We start from the raw sequence: 16717 nt of genomic DNA on the forward strand, positions 1-16717 counted from the left end.
GTTTTCTAAATTCTAGCTCTATCTCTTAAAATAAATTTCAGCTATGGATTTAAACCCTTAAAGAAATACTTCAAACTAGTTTTAAAATGTAATTTTTGTTAGCATATAATAGTTGTACAGGAGAATACATTGTGATATTTATGTATGTGCTTACAATATATATCTTAGTTAGATTTATCCTCTCCACTGTTCTCCCTTTTCCTCTTTCTTAAAACAATTTCTTCAGGTTTCATTCTTCTATTTTCATATATAAATACAGAATACATCTACCATATTCACCCTCACCTTATGCCTTCTTCCCACCCAAACTTGTCCCCACCCCCCTGAAAAGATGTTTTACCCTGTCATCCTTCATTTTATAAAAAGAGTCTATTGATAGCCCAGGTTTTTTTTTAACCTATCCAATAAACATAAAGCTTCAAAATTAGAGTGTGCTGCCATGACGTATCATAGACTTAGTTTAGAAACTCCTAATCAGTATTAAAGTGTTAACTTTTCCATTGGTACTAAAATGTTTGTGGCAATAAACCAAATATGACTGTAATTTATATAAATGGTTAATTTTCAACAACAGTATAATAATTCACAAGATTTATTCTTGACAAAGTTACTAAAAACATATATTGGAAAAAAGACAGCCTCTTCAGTAAGTCTTACTGGAAAAACTGGATATTCACATGTAGGAAATTGAAACTTTACCGGTATCTCACTCTATACCCAGAACAGCTGGAAGTGGGTCAAAGGGCAAGATTCCCTACAAACATGGACCCTTGTTGGCTCAGCATTTCAGACCCAAACTTCCTACAAAGATGTGATTCAGCTTTCTGCTCTTTTCTTTCATATTTGTATTTTAATAAGAATATTTCTATTATTCTTTTATTGTCTATTCGTTCTCAAGATTTTAGATAGCTTTAATAGCTTTTCTTACTCTATTTGAAATAGTTATTGTTCTGATTTTTTGAAATTCAATTACTCCTAGCCTTGTCTTTTTATTTTTTAATGTTTTAATTTTATAGTTAACTTTTATTTTAATTTCTTAAATGATTCCTTGCTTTATCTTTTTCTCACTTTAATTTCTAAATACTCTCTTCTTTAAAAATTTAGGGTTCTTTCTGCTTTATTTCTGCGCTTATATACATGAGATGCAGTCTTTTAAAAGCATCCTACAATGTTGCTCTTATTTTCCCCATTTTACAATGTGAAAATTGATACCCAGAGAAGGAAGGGTTTGTTAAGGTAACGGAGCTAGTTTGGTAAGATTATAACCAAAATATTCAGTTTTTTGGTTTTGATCTTCATGCGTTCTCTTTGATACTTGGGCCTTCCTCCATTAAAGCAACTAGGCCTCTTGGAAGACTCAAATCTCAGGCAGGGATATTTATAGTCAAAACAGACTATAACAAGATTTTCCCTATGGTTGGGGTTTATGTTTCAAAATTCCAAGGATTAGGAGAATGTAAATGACTGCAGGCAGAGATAGAAAATGTGAAGGATAAAAAGCAAAACAATAGGAGCTAAATTTCTCATTCTCTTCTTTTAATCTCCCAACCTAAATAAGGAAATGATTATGCTGGGTTTTGTGAGGAGTAGGCTAGAAAGGAGGTGCTGAGGCTATTGGGATGGCATGGATATGTCTGATACCTTCTCCCTGGGGTGTAGGTGGCAACATTTCCCAAATAGGCTATTATTTAAAGGTAGATGGGTATCCTATGAAGCATGAGAAGAGATAAAGGATGATGTGAACACCCCAGGATAGAAAATTGTTTACTGTGTCCTAAGATAGGCTTCCATAGGTTTATGAGTTCCCAGCATGCTGGAAAAGCAGTAAAATCATCATGTCATCTGGAGTGGTATGAAAGATGCAGGGAAATCTGCCAGATATAAGGGTACCTGGAAGATGGGAACAGAGGTCACTCAGGGCAACTTTCATGGACTGATGATAGAGATCAGTTGGGTTGTAGACATATCAGTATGTCCACAATTATCATCAGTATTATCATCAATCAAATCCATCATTTCCCTTTTTTAAAGTCACAATGAGTTCTATAACCCCAGTCCTCACAATTTATTTTATTACCAATACATTCAAGTGGAACTTATTTCGTTCTGCACAACCACACGGCATTCCCATCACTGATGTTTCTCTTTCCACCAAACTGGAATTACCAAAGAGGTGAGATAGAAAACGAAGTCCCCAAGGATTCCCTTGCATCTTTTATCATCTTAGGCCTCAGAACAGCAGCACACAACGGATGCTGAAATATAGAAGTACGACAATTAAACAACTGAATTGCCTGGGAAACACCGATTGCATTAAAACAATTGTGCACAATACCATGATACACTGAATTGCCTATCTGATTCCACCTTCACTCTAATTCACCTACATGAAATATTATCATTTAACTAGGGTCTGAATTAGAATCCAGCTTTTGCCATAAAAGGAAGGCCTCAGCTTTGAGCACCATTCCCTCTGACTATATGACCACAAAGACACTCAAACCCTCTGCTGCAACTTCTGCTTAGCTTTCTTCAGCTCCAATGCCTAGATGGGGAAGAAAAGAAAATGGACTCCCCTGGTTCATTCCCTTGTGAAGTAGGTTCACTGCCTGCTGGATGTCTTCTCCATACTCCATAATCTTTCTAACATTTCAGGCATATTTTCTTGGCTGTTCTTTCCTGATTTAAGTGGGATGACAAACTAGATCAAGTCTGACAAGGAACAATAGGGTAAAATATAAGATGTATATATAAAATACCACTAAGCAAATTAAGTATGTCACTAGAGTTGTGGGAGAGAGTATGGAAACCAAATCATTTATCAGAGTTGTGATTGTTTGTTTACTTCTTGTTGCTTGTTCTCTACTATATCTCCAATCCTTAGGATGTTCCTGGCAAATGTGCCAGCAATCCTTATGCTTTCAAAGAATATTGAAAATTAGCTCTCGCTGAGTGAATGTTGCATTCTTGAAGAGTGCTAGCAGAAGTATACTGACCATGTTTCAGAAATGTTGTACACAGGATTTGTGCATTGGGTGGGAGTCTGAACTCAAAGATTTCTTGCAAGGATTTTTACTCCAGAAATGTCAACTCACTTATTTTAGATAATTTCTCTCTAGTCAGAAAAATGACACATAATTGACTGATGTGGAATAGAATGATTCTCAGTGTTATACTGACATCTTAAACATCTCTTTGAAATTGAGTGGGCCTTTTTAAAGAGGAGCCTGCCCGTAAAACCATTGCTTATCCTGGTAACTTTAGGAAACAAGATGATGTATATAGAAGACATCAAAGGTCCAAGTAGCCATAGCTTTCTCACAAAGCCACTTAGAAATGTTTGAAGAGTCATTTTCTCTGTGAGTTATCAGCATACAGGAGATCATCAAACAAAACACTCACACTTCTCCAGCATGGTACAATTCCAAGGCTTTGTGTAGCTGGTCAAAAGGCAGCTGATGAGTTACTACTGGATCTATATTAATCTTATTTTGCAGATAATCAGCCACTAGTTGGGGAATACAATCTTTTGTTTTATAATCTGCAAAACAAAAAAGCTACAGTAATAAGATGTGAGAAATACCAAACCAACTGAAAGATTAAAAAAATCATCAGCCCTGGAGATGAGTAAAATATCCTCTGAAAATTTGTCATTAAACATGAAAGATAATTTAATTGTACCTCAGAAGCTGTTGACTATAAGAACCCCTTTGGAGAAAAAACTGGGTCAGTATTCAAATTACTGGGGTAAACGGATGACTCCTCTAGCCCTATCAACCTGCCTTCTGGGTTATTGTTGCATACATAACCATTTCCTCCCTTCTCTATCCATACATATGACAGTGGCATTGGGAACTTACCACCAGACGAATGGGTAGAAATGGGAGTGTTAGTTTAAGCTGCTAGTCATTATTTCCCAGAAATAAGGGTTCTTCTGGGAGAATGAAAAGCAGTGTCAAAACACCAAGTTAGTGCACATAATAATGTAAAAGCATTACTGTCAAAATAGCACAACAAACTTTGAGTCCAACAATGCAGAACTAAAGTTGACCAAATTACTGCCATTTCTGGGAAAACCTAAAAACTCTTTTTTGGGAGAAAAATTTTTATTTGAACTACAGAAAAAAATCCAGTATTTAATTAAGTTAAAATCAATTTGTAAAATGTACCAACTCATTATAGGAGGAATCTTTAGACATCTTTATCATATGGCTGTTTCCCTCAGGGGAGAAGCTTTGACTTCCATGGTTTCGCAAAGTTGAAAGGTCTCTTATGAGAGTAACCAACTGTGTCTTCTATTCATCTACCTACCTCCTAAACATACACCCTTCAGTGTTTTTCCAGTGATAATCTTTGCTGCCTCAAGGGAAAGCTGTGACTCTGGTGATGCCAACCCAACGATCAGACAGACACCATAGCTCTTGTTGCAGGATTCCCAAGCAGCAGTCTAAAATGAAAATGATGATAAGCATACCTCATTCATAGCCCTTGAAGTAGAAGGAATCTTGAAGGCTTAGATTTCAGTTCTCTTCCTGGGGAAAGCCTACTTTACCTTCAGCTTCAACACTATAAGTTATGAGAATCTCAAAGAACTAGTAGAGTTTAATGGTAAAAAGCACAGATTTTGCAATTTGTGTGACCATAAGAAAGTTGCACCGTTTCCTTGTTTGTAACATTATTGATGATAAGAGGACTAAATGATCTATCATTCTTAGAATACTTAGAACACTACTAGGTGAATAGTAAGTAGAGTATTAAATAAAATTACCTATTTGCTCAAAGTCCACATAGTATTCTTTGCATGACCTTTTCACTTGCCATGCTTCTTTCCCCAAATTATTTCCAGTAAAACAATACAAACATGCATATGTAGGTGAAACTTTATTTAAGAAGTCAACTTTCTACAGATCTACAGCATATATCCTCATATCTATTTTGCTTCTTTTCTGGGTCTGAAACCTGTTTTCTCTCCTCCCCATCTTTTCACCATTTACCTCATTTGTTTCTTCCATATCACTTACATCCCTGTCTACTTCCCTGAGTCTTTGGCTAAATACATTAGGTACACAATTCAGTGTATATCTATATTCTCTTCTCTAAACTATGAATCAAGAGAATGGTGTCTACTTCATTCACTCTTATATCCCTAGGACTTGACTATGCTGAATGAATGGTGCTATTAGAGGACACAGATAAATATATGTGAATTCAATAATGCTCATATCTAAGTACAAAATTCATAGATATGAAGAGCTAGGGACAGAGAAAAGGAATACAGATATTATGTCTTCTTGTATGTTTAAATTGCGTATCTCTTGGTATATGTTATTGAATTTTCAAGATGACTGCTTTAGAGTGAGTTTACATTCCAGTATTCATTTGGAGTCCACAGGACTAAGGCATATTTCCAGGAGAGCTTATACTCATACATGTGAAGCTATTTAACTAGTACCCAAGTGTTGGCAGGCAGCAAACCCCACAGTATGCCCCAAGACTACATACCATGGTATCAACAAGCCCAACGGCTTCAAAGGCAAAGTCAACACCAACACCCATCATTTCCATCACCACCTCTTGAACAGACTTCTTGAGTTTCCTAGGGTTGAGACAATCGGTGACTCCTAATGCTCTTGCCTGAGAAAACTTTTTCTCATTGATGTCAACCCCAATGATCCTAGAGGCGCCAGAGGCTTTGCAGCCCATGACAATGGCTGAGCCAACTCCTCCAAGTCCAAAAATCACACAGGTGGAACCAGGGGTGACCTTCAAATTCATAAGGCATGCTTATATTAGTTAGCATTCAAAGCTGGGCATGGGTGTAGATAAGAAAATGAACAAGCAAGCAAGTAAAAACTAGTGAGCTGTTTGGAGCTCCGTATGCCAGTTTAACCATTTGGAAAAAATTGGCCTAGGTTTGATTTTTTTCCCCAGGCAAATTACTATGGCACATGCTTACACATAAATAACTTCCTCACCTTGGCAGACTGAACGGCTGCCCCATAACCTGTAGGTACTCCACAGCTTATGAGACAAACTTTATCCAGAGGTGCAGCATCATCAATTTTTGCCACTGCGATCTCAGGCACAACTGAGTATTCAGTGAAAGTGCTTACACGGAAAGAGTGATAAATACTCTTTCCTTTGCAGGTAAACCTGGAGGTCCCATCCAGCATCAATCCAGAAGAAGGCAGAACACTGTTCCACAGTGACATAGACACAGACATATGAAGTTACAAAGAGAGGAAGTGGACTCCATTAGCTATATCAAGGCATGTACAATATAAGCAATTTAATAAAAAGTTGAGGGACAAATCTACTAACTCTTGCTTCTCGCAGAAGTTTCCTTTGCAGTGCAAGCAGGAGTTGCATTCTCGACACTGTGGAATAATGAGTGTGAGAACTTTATCTCCTATATAAAGAAAAAAGTGTTACAGTCAATAATTTAAAAATGTTAATGGGATAAAAATGCAATAATATATTTACAAAAATCTCATTTTGAAATGTGGACAATGATGGCAGCCAGTATAATACTCATGCTTACTTCGAAGAAGAAACCAATTTTCCTGTTTTCAAAAATCCCATTATTCTTTTGGCAGATGGTAACAATGTGGAGATATTCCCTGTGGGTCCTGTTATTATTATCTAACTCCCTGGCCACTAGGGTGACAAGCTGAGTGAAGTCTAGGAAGAAAATTAATCTATGCAGTCACTATAGACTCTTAAAGACCTGTTTTTTTATTGGTCCTTACAAATGTTTATTGCACAGAATAACTCCTTTAGCTAGCATTAAAATCTCCTTCAAATTTCGTTAAATTTAGGTTAGGCACATTTTACCTTCATTAGTCCTAAAACTATCCAAAGATACTGGATCTCAGATTCTGGAGAAGTTCTGTTCTCTTGTCTGTTCTTTCCTTCATGCTTATCATTTCCCGCTAAACTCCCACTAGATTGTTTCTAGCTCAAGAGGAGTTAGAATATGCATCTCTCCTATTATATTATGTCCTTAGAAATGCAGACCAGGCCTTTTTACTTTTGACCTCCTACTATCCGTGTATCAGATGCATGGTAAGTGTTCCATAATTGCTTGCCAAATGAATACACTGGTGTATGGCTTCGTGAATGTCCTGAAATCACTTTTGTGTAGTTGGCTCCAAGCTGTGGGACTCTTATAATACCTTAATCTATGTGAACACTAAGAATAACAAGAGAAGATCCTATTTTGATGTGACTGGGGAAAAGAATGTAATTGCTTTCTATTGATTATTTGAAATATCACTATCATCCTGTCAATTAAAAAATCAAGCTCTATGTTCTAATTTATTAAGCCATTCATTAATTTGTCAAACATTCAATTCATCCCAACTCTGGGACAAGCATTGTGCTAAGCATTCTGGGAATGTAAATATATGTAAGAAGCAGTCAGAACCAAAATCTTAACATTTTGCTGTGGTATACAGACTTGTCTCAGACATTGCCCCACTGAATTGTTGGAGGTATTATCAGACAGAAGTGGTAGTGGTGGGACTACTGGAATCATTGACTACACTTGATCTCAAAATATGTCATTAATTAGAAGACTCTAGAGGCAAACACATGATACATGATTAATTAGGGTAATATAAAGCAAAAATTATATTTCTTATAAATATATTAATGAATAAAATTTCCTCTTCTGTATAGGAGGAGTTCTTTGGAATGCTGCTATGGGGAGATTTTGCCTCCCTATTTCCTACCTGGTTTCACGGAGCTCACTTTATCACCAATACTTTCCACAATCCCAGCTCCTTCGTGGCCTGGAATTAAAGGAAACTTCACTGGAAATGTTCCTTTCAGGACATGATCATCAGAACCACAAATCCCTGAAGATATCATCTGCAGAAGAATTTAAGTGGCCAAGATTAATTGGTTTGGGATTTGTCTCTGTCTTTTATCTGAGACTGAATATTAAGATTTTTTTGTAGTACTGGGGTTTGAACTCAGGGCCTACACCACGATCCACTCCACCAGCCCTTTTTTGTGATGGGTTTTTTTGAGGTAGGGCTTCGAACTATTTGCCCAGGGCTGGCTTTGAACCATGATCCTAGTGATCTCTGCCTCCTGAGCACTGACAACTATAGGCATGAGCCACTGGAGCCCAGCTTGAATATTGAAATTTTTTGGCAAAAATTATCTTACTTGATCTCTATAACAACACTTGAAAGAACACAGAGCAAATCTTCTCAACTCTAACTTAGAGATGAGCAAAAAGAGATTCAAAGATTTCTTCAAACTCACATAGCTCATGTTCAGACCTGCTAATAGACTTAATCTTTTCAAATCTAGTTTATATATCCTATGTCATAAAGAGTTTTAAAATATAAGGACAATTATCCCACAATATGTATTTTTTGGGAGGTCGGTGGAATATCAATAGCACCAACATTGAGGAACACAGAATTTTAGGCCCAATTTTGTGAAGTCCAATACCTTGGGTACGCTGATTTAAAAATTTTTAAATTTGTACAATGAAATATTCTTTAAGTTAATATTATAAAACAAGATTAAGATAAGTAAGCTAACTATTGCAATATTTAATTTTTTGTTTGGAGGTTTAGTTAATGACCTAAGTTATCTTGCTTGTTGTAGGTCCAAACCAATTATATTAGATCTTTAAAATGAAACATTTCATGTTCTATAGCCCAAGTATTTCTGCTGTACCTGGAACATTGCCAGAAAAGCACAATCACTAGTGTGTTTCTGCAAAGTGACAGCATTTTGTAGCCACAACACTGGAGACAACTGTGGAATGATTATAGCAAGTGGGTGAAAAGATATGCTAATTAGAAATACACATGGTTTTAGTTCTCATTGTGTAAAAATGGCTTCAATATGCTATAAAAAGTCAGAAATGTGCTTTTAAATATTCAAGAGACCGACACCTCTTTATTAGGTTTGTTCTGTATATCAAATGACAATATGCAATTTTCTATGGCAGAGGTCCATAGAATAAGCTAGGAGAGGGATCATCTACCTCAATGGGTATATCCAGTACTTGATATTGCAGGATGATATTGCTCAGGTTCTTGATGCTGCAATCTCCACTTTGGTGGGCTATTCTGCATTTATTATCTAGGTTATAGCAGTTATGTACAAGGAATGTATCAGTAAGAGCAGAGAACAGTGACTGTTTAACTACTAAACACATGGGTAGATGGTGACCTTGCACACAATGAGCACTAACTGAATGCCTTTGGTAAATGATAAGTGAATGTTGCATCCAAAGAGTAGTTAGCTAAAATAAATTATTGAACTTCCTCTTTTGGTAAATTTTTATTACTTTTTATTATATTTTTTCCTTTCTCTCATCAGTGGAATAAAGTCCTTAGCATAGCACTAGATGTGGAGTTGGTAATTTATTGTTATTTCCCCTATTTTATTGTGTTGTCTTTCATTCTTCATCTGTTTTTCTACCTTTTTCTTTCCTAGCATCTTCCTGGTCTCCTTCATTCTTATTCTCTGTTACTCTTGTAGCAACTTCCTATAACTTCTTCTCTTATACTTAGATACAATATGGAGTAGAGGTACATAGCATCTTGTGTTTGTTGTAGTGCTTGGATCAAGTGTTGAATTTATTGGGATAAATTTTAAAAGTAGTTGAATTTAATGCACGCTCTCATGTGGACCTTGATGTCTTGGTAAAGACTTGGCTCCCAGATTGGTACTGTTATGAAATAGTGGGACCCCGAAGAAGTGGAACCTGCTCTTGGTGAACTTAGGCCTAAAATCTCTCAGAAAAACATTTGCAAACAGCACATAAAATCATACACTATGATTGAGCTGGTTTCATTCCAGGGAGGAAAGAATAGTTCAATATACACAAATCAATAAATGTAATACATCACATAAATGGAGCAAAGGACAAAAATCACATGATTACCCCAGTAGATTCAGAAAAAACCTTTGACAAAGTCGAAGATCTCTTCATAATAAAATCCCTAAGAAACTAGGAATAAAGGGAATGTACTTCAACATAATAAAGGCTATATTTGAGAAATTTATAGCCAACATCACACAAAATGGGAAAAACTAAAATCATGTCCTCTGATGTCAGGAATGAGACAAGGGTGTCCAATCTGTCCATTCCTATTCAATGTAGTGTTAGAGTTCTTAGCCAGAGCAGTAAGACAAGAAAAAGAAATAAAAGGAATACAAATAGGAAAGGAAGAATTCAAGTCATTCTTAATTGCAGATGATACGATCCTATACTTAAAAGACCATAAAGACTCTACCAAAAATACTCTTAAATTTGATAAGTACTTTTGACAAAGTAGCAGAATACGAAATAAATATGCAAAAAATTAGTAGCTTTTCTATATACCAATAGCAAACATGCTGAGAAAGAAATGAGGAAAACAATCTTATTCACAATATCCTAAAACATACCTAGGAAACCTAATTAGATAGGTGAAAGACCTCTATAATAAAAATTATGAAACACTGAAAAAAGAAATTGAAGATACTGGAAGATGAGTGACTTCCATGTTCATGGATCAGCAGAATTAAGACTGTGTAACTGGATACACTATTGAAAGCAATCTATTGATTTGATGTAATCCCCATATAAATTCCAATGCCACTTTTCTCAGAAATAGAAAAGTCAATCTTAAAGTTCATAGGAGACATAAAAGATCATGAATAACCAAAGAAATTCTGAGAAAAAAAAAAAATGCTAGAGGTGTCATAATACCTGACTTCAAATGGTAAAAGAGAGACATAGTAACAAAAACATCATGATACTGGCAGAAGAAAGATATGTAGACAATGGAATAGAGTAGAAGATGCAAAAATAAGCTTCAGCCATCTGTTTTTCCACAAAGCAGCCAAAAACATGTGCTGCAGAAAAGAGAGCCTCTTCAACAAACAGAGCTGTGAAAGTGGATATCCACATGTAGAACAAACTAGATATCTATTTCTTACCCTGAAAAAAAAACAATTCAAAATGGGTCTGTGACTTTAATGTGAAACCAGAAGCTTTTGAAAGTACTGCAAGAAAATATGGGGAAAACAGATGAAGATAAAGGCACAGGCAATGACTTTCAAAATAGGACTCAGAAAATCAGAGCAAGAATTGACAAATGAGATTGTACCAAATTAAAAGGCTCTGTACATCAAGCGAAACAACTGCAATACAATAGAGATACCTGCACACCTACGTTTATCACAGCAGTATACACAATAACCAGGTTATGGAGTCAGGCTAGGTGCCCGCAATAGATGAATGAATAAAGAAAATGTAGCATATTTATATTATGAATATTATTTGACCACAATTTATTATGAAATTATGTTTTTTGCAGAAAAATGGGTGGAACTGGAGATCATCATGTTAAACAAAGTGAGCTAGACTCAGAAACACAAGTGCTGCACAAGTTTTCTCTCATATGCAGAAGCTAGATCTAAAGAAAACAGATGAACACAAATGGAGGGAATCAAAGAGAGGTGGTGGGAAGAAAGGAGAGAATATAATCAAAGAATGTTGTGTGCATTTATGAAAATGTCATAATGAAACACATGAAGATTACAAAAAAAAATAAGAAAAGGGTGGGTATAGGAAGGTGGATGAGAAAGAGTAACAGAGGAGATGAGTGTGATCAAAGTGTATTATACATACATCTGGAAATAGCATCATTATCCCCCTCACATATTGTGCAGTTAATGTGTGTAAATAAAATTTGTGGGAAACATTGAGGCCTATTGGGAGTCTTTGGGTCGTTGGACCATGCCTCTGAAGTGGATTGTGTGACCCTGAGCCAATCATTTTTTCACTTCTTGGCCATGAGGTGAGTGGTTTTGCTTTGCCTAGCATCCCTCACATGATGTGCTGCCTCACTAGAGGCTTAAAACAATGTGTCCAATCAATCATGGACTGAAACCTGCAGCACCATGAGCAAAAATAGGCTTTTCTTTATAAACTCACTGTCTTAGGTACTTCACAATTATAGCAGAAAAGTGACTAGCACTATGTAGAGTGAGACAGTGAGATTCTAATCAGCATTCCTAATCTTGGTTATTTGATGACTTTGTAAAGTTTGAGATGCAATGGTTCTTTGATTTGGGAGTGGCAAGAGGTCATTGTTAGGTCTCTGTTTTTTCAGCTGTGGTGTAAGCTCTTTCAATAGTTATTAAATCTTTGAAATAACTTTGGCAGCCATCACTAGTCATTCATTACTGGAAGATGAAGTTTATCTTATAGTACACCCTTTCAGATGAGTTTTCTGAGATTATTCTAATGTGTGAGCACAAAAAAATAGAGTAATTAGTCTATTAATCACTGCATGTGCATTTGTTGAGTATGAAATTTGTACCATAGAAGTATGGGGAAATACATATCCTGTCCCCTCAAAATTGAAAAAAAAGTAAAACTTAGAAAACATTCTAGGTCACACTGTAAAATATATAGGCCTATGATATTATATAACTTAAGTAAGAATCTCAATAATTAAAAAATAATGATAATAGATAATTGAATTACCAATATTTTACAGTTACTAAGAATATTTCATCTGATATCAAGGCACATTCCTTATAAACCTTGTACTTTGGAGGCTGAGAGAGGAGGATTCTGAGTGCCATGGCAGCCTGGGCTGCATCATGGACCCTGTCTCAAGTCCCAACCAACAAACCAAACAGCAAAGACCCTTAGATACTCATTAACATTATTCATTTATTTTAGTTTAAACCTTTTCCTTTTACTAAGAAAAAAGGACCATCTAAAATGCAAATTAAATAATATATTCATACATCTAGATTTTTAATCCAACATGATTTCCGTTTATTTCTCTCCAAAGGTGAAGACCAAAACACTTAAACTTACCTTAATATGAACTTCTCCAGCCTTTGGTGGCTCAACTTGCACTTCTTCAATTGAAAGAGGAGAAATTTTTTTCCAGGCAATGGCTGCCCAGCATGTGACTGCCTGCAGAAAATAATATTTGGTGTTAACACTTATTTTTTCTGATTATAAAAATGACTTCTACTTGTTATAATTTTTAAAACTAGAAAAGTCATAAAAAGAAAAAAAGCATCTTTAATTTCAAACATAAGATGCTGGAAATTTAGTATGTTTCCTTCTAGTTATTTGAAACAATTTTATCTACTTTAATTTTTATCTAAGTGAGTGTACACTCCGATTTTTGCTAATAATATCCACCATTTATTGAACAGTTACTATTTACCTGATGTAAAGTTTTCTTGTGATTTCAAAGTTAGCATGATGAAAACTGTTAAACAACACAGGATAGGAGCAAAAGGGCGAGGAAGTGCTGTGGAAGGATATTACATTGACTTAAGCACGGTGCATGTACAGGTATCATAAATACAAAGGCAAAACACCATGACCAACAAACAGACACCTAAACAACGAAGAACAAGAATGAAAAGCAGGTCACACTAAGGGAAGGGCACAAGGGGAAGGCATGGGTAAAAGAAGGAAGTAAAGAAAGTGAACATGGTTGATTCTATACAAGAATGAAGATAGAATTTTTATACCTGTTGAAATCACAAGAAGAGGACTAAGGTAGAAAGGAGAAAATGGAGGAGATGAACCATTTCAGGATAAAATACACATATACATGGAAATGTCATAACAAAACTCTGTATAGATATCTTAAACAAATGAAAATATCTTTTTTCAAAATCAAAGGACAGGAAGGCAAAACAGATCATGTTCAGTGGTGGATACTAGTGGGAGAGTGGAGAATATAAGGAAAGGGTAAAGGAGGGTGAATATGGTAGAAATATTATGTACTTACATATGAAAATGGAAAAATGAGACCCACTGAAACTAAGAATGGGGGCAGGGGAGACAAGGGAGAATGGTGGAAGGGGTGAATTTCACTAAGACATATTGTGAGCACTTTTGCAAATGTCACAATGTACCCCCAGTACAACAATGATAAGATAATTAAAAATATATTTCTAAAGCCTCAAAAATTTATTATAACCATAATTTTAAATGGTCACACTATATGCCATGATTTGAATGTGTCCTAATTTATTTCATCAATAATTACTTGGATATGGAATTATTTCCATTGTTTTTATATTATAAGGGATATTGTGGTGCACAATATTCATTCATAAGTTTTACTTCCTTGGCTTCTTTCAGTGAAAATCAGTTAGGAAAAGATAAAGACATTCTTAGGGCTGAGTTGATTTCCAAGTCTCTTTCTAGAAAGGTTGAATCACCTGACTTACTACCTAGAAGAATAATAGAATGTTTTTATTATCATTTATTCCATTTAAATTGATGGTAACCATTAAATCAATTTCTGAGGCAAAAAAAAGCTCATTTTTTCTTCCATTAGTATTTCTGTCAATGCAAATGATCCTTGGATTTTCCACATGTATGAGTTATGTTTTTCCCCTTTGTGGAATGCTCAGTCACAAATGTTATGAAACTATTGTCTTCCTGTTGTTTTTCTTGTTAATGTATATGAATTCTTTACACCTTAAAGTGACTTACCTGCCAACTTATCTCACATGTTTTTCTCCTGTTGGTTTTTGATCTTTAATTTTGAGTGAAATTATGCATATATTTTAAAATCTTGGTTTATAAAAATATCTCTTCCTTTGTTATTTATTCTGCTTCTACATTTTGAAAATTCTCTCTGTATAGAAACCAAACAAATATTTATTATCTTCTTTTCTAGATTTTTATAATTTGACTTTTAAACATTTAACTCTTTTTGAAAAAAATTATTGATTGATTTTTTTTATTATTGTGCTGGGGGTACATTGTGACATTTACAAAAGTTCTTACAATGTGTCATAATTGAATTCACACCCTCCATCATTCTCCTTTATCTCCCCTCCCCCCATTCCTGGAATAGTTTCAACAGGTCTCAGTTTTTTTCATTTACACACATGAGTACACTGTATTTGCACCACTGTTGTATGGTATGAAACTAGAATCTAAAACAATTGTCCTAGATTGAACTGATGACTAATTGTTTCTGTCTTTTCTGCTTAAATTAGCACTTTTTGCTATAGATCAAATTCTTTTATTTACAAGTTTCTCTTTGGAGGGTGTTTCTATTGTCCCATGTTTCTTTCTATTTTTTCTTCAGTCCTCGGGATTGAACCCTGGGCCTCGAATATGCTAGGAAAGTGTTCTGCCACTGAGCTGCACCCCCAGCCCTTTCTGTCCATTCTTACTTCAGCAACTCAAAGATTTGAATAGTTTAACTTTCTGCTATATATAAGAATCTGGTGATACTTGTTATTATATCTTTATTTGTGTTCCATTTGTAGGTACACAACTGTGCTAGTAATTTCAAGGTACACAAAGCCAAGTAAATCTGTCATGTCTTCATCAAATTTAGATTCCAGTGGAGGAGATAATAAATGTCTTTACAGTATAAGGACAAGGGATAAATGCCACAAGGAGGTTCCAATAAAATGACATAGAAAATATTACTTCATTTGGAGAACATAATAATTAAATATAATGATTTTGCTTTCACCTACCTAGCTTATGTAAAATATATACTTTATGCAATATTTCTCCTAATTTTAAAAGTAACACACACTTAACACAAAACGCTAAGTTATTCAGACAAAAGTAAAGTGGAAAAAACTGGTGTGAAAGTTTCCTGCTATTAGCACTATTAACATTTTAGAACAATTTCTCTGTACCTGTATTTTCTATGCATATGACATATGTTTATCTGATCATTCTGAGCCCTGCTTTTCCACTTAGCATTATGAGTATTTTACAAGTAACTTTTAATGATCACTAAGGTATAACTAATATACCTTAATTTACTAGTTTCCTAGCATTTTTGATATATGTTATTCCAAATGTTACACTCTAACATAATACTACTATTAGCCTCTTAAAAACATACGTAATTATTTTATTGAAATAACCAGGTCATATGATAGGCAAATTATCAAGGCTTTTGATATAATATTACCCAAAATGTTTCCAGCAAATTACTTTCCTATCAGTGGTACATGTGTTTCCATAACTCGGGAAACATTGGGTGTTATCACTAAAAATAGTAGATAATCTGATTGGAGAAAACAAGGTTTTAATTTTATTTCAATGCACACTTGTTTGATATCTAATGATGATGATATATACACATATTATTGATGTATAGATCATCTGTGGTATACATATAAATGTGTATATTTATAGATGATACCTATATTTATGTCTCTCTCTATATCTCTATATATTTTAAAGGTAATGTACTTACTTTTCCTGATGTGTTCATGATGAATTTCTAGTTTCCTGTGTGTTTGATGGGTGCATCTGAATGAATTTCTTTGATTCTGCAGCATGTCAAACTGGGCTGAGTATTTATAGTGTTCACAAACTGAAAGTCATTAAAAGTTATTATGTAATCGCACATCAACATAGGGAGAATGAGAGACCTGAAGTGTTGAGTATAATTGAAAGTAAAAGAGAGAAAGGAATGTGACCTAACAGGAGAGGGCAGTGAAGGACAAGGACAAGAGCAAAGATGGTAAGTGAGAAGAAAAGCAATTTGAAGACAGGCAATGGATGAAAAGGGAATAGAGGGATTACAGAATAATAAAGTATTAGAAAAGAACTAGGAGGAAGATCACTTACAAATTAGATGGCAACAAGAATTTCTGGAATATTAACTACACGAAAAGGATTGCTAAATCAAGTGATAAAGAAAGATATAAGATAGTCTGCAGGAGT

At 34.9% G+C, this 16717-nt stretch overlaps 1 protein-coding gene across 2 annotated transcripts; it reads right to left on the reverse strand.

The window, feature by feature from the left end:
• Positions 1-711: 711 nt before the first annotated feature.
• Positions 712-16316, reverse strand: LOC109680912 (alcohol dehydrogenase 1-like). 2 transcript variants are annotated; one of them, XM_074041468.1, is made up of 9 exons: positions 16245-16316; positions 12854-12955; positions 7734-7872; positions 6322-6409; positions 5976-6195; positions 5503-5763; positions 4312-4447; positions 3403-3541; positions 712-2255 (listed from the first exon to the last, which is right to left on the reverse strand). In XM_074041468.1, exons 1-9 carry the CDS (start codon positions 16260-16262, stop codon positions 2231-2233), a joined length of 1128 nt encoding a protein of 375 aa, XP_073897569.1. In that variant the 5' UTR covers positions 16263-16316; the 3' UTR covers positions 712-2230. The 2 variants fall into 2 exon arrangements, with proteins under 2 accessions (XP_073897569.1, XP_073897570.1); XM_074041469.1 differs by lacking the exon at positions 3403-3541.
• Positions 16317-16717: the final 401 nt, after the last annotated feature.

This window comes from Castor canadensis, chromosome 9 (genome assembly GCF_047511655.1).
Source record: "Castor canadensis chromosome 9, mCasCan1.hap1v2, whole genome shotgun sequence".
Lineage (NCBI taxonomy): Eukaryota > Metazoa > Chordata > Mammalia > Rodentia > Castoridae > Castor > Castor canadensis.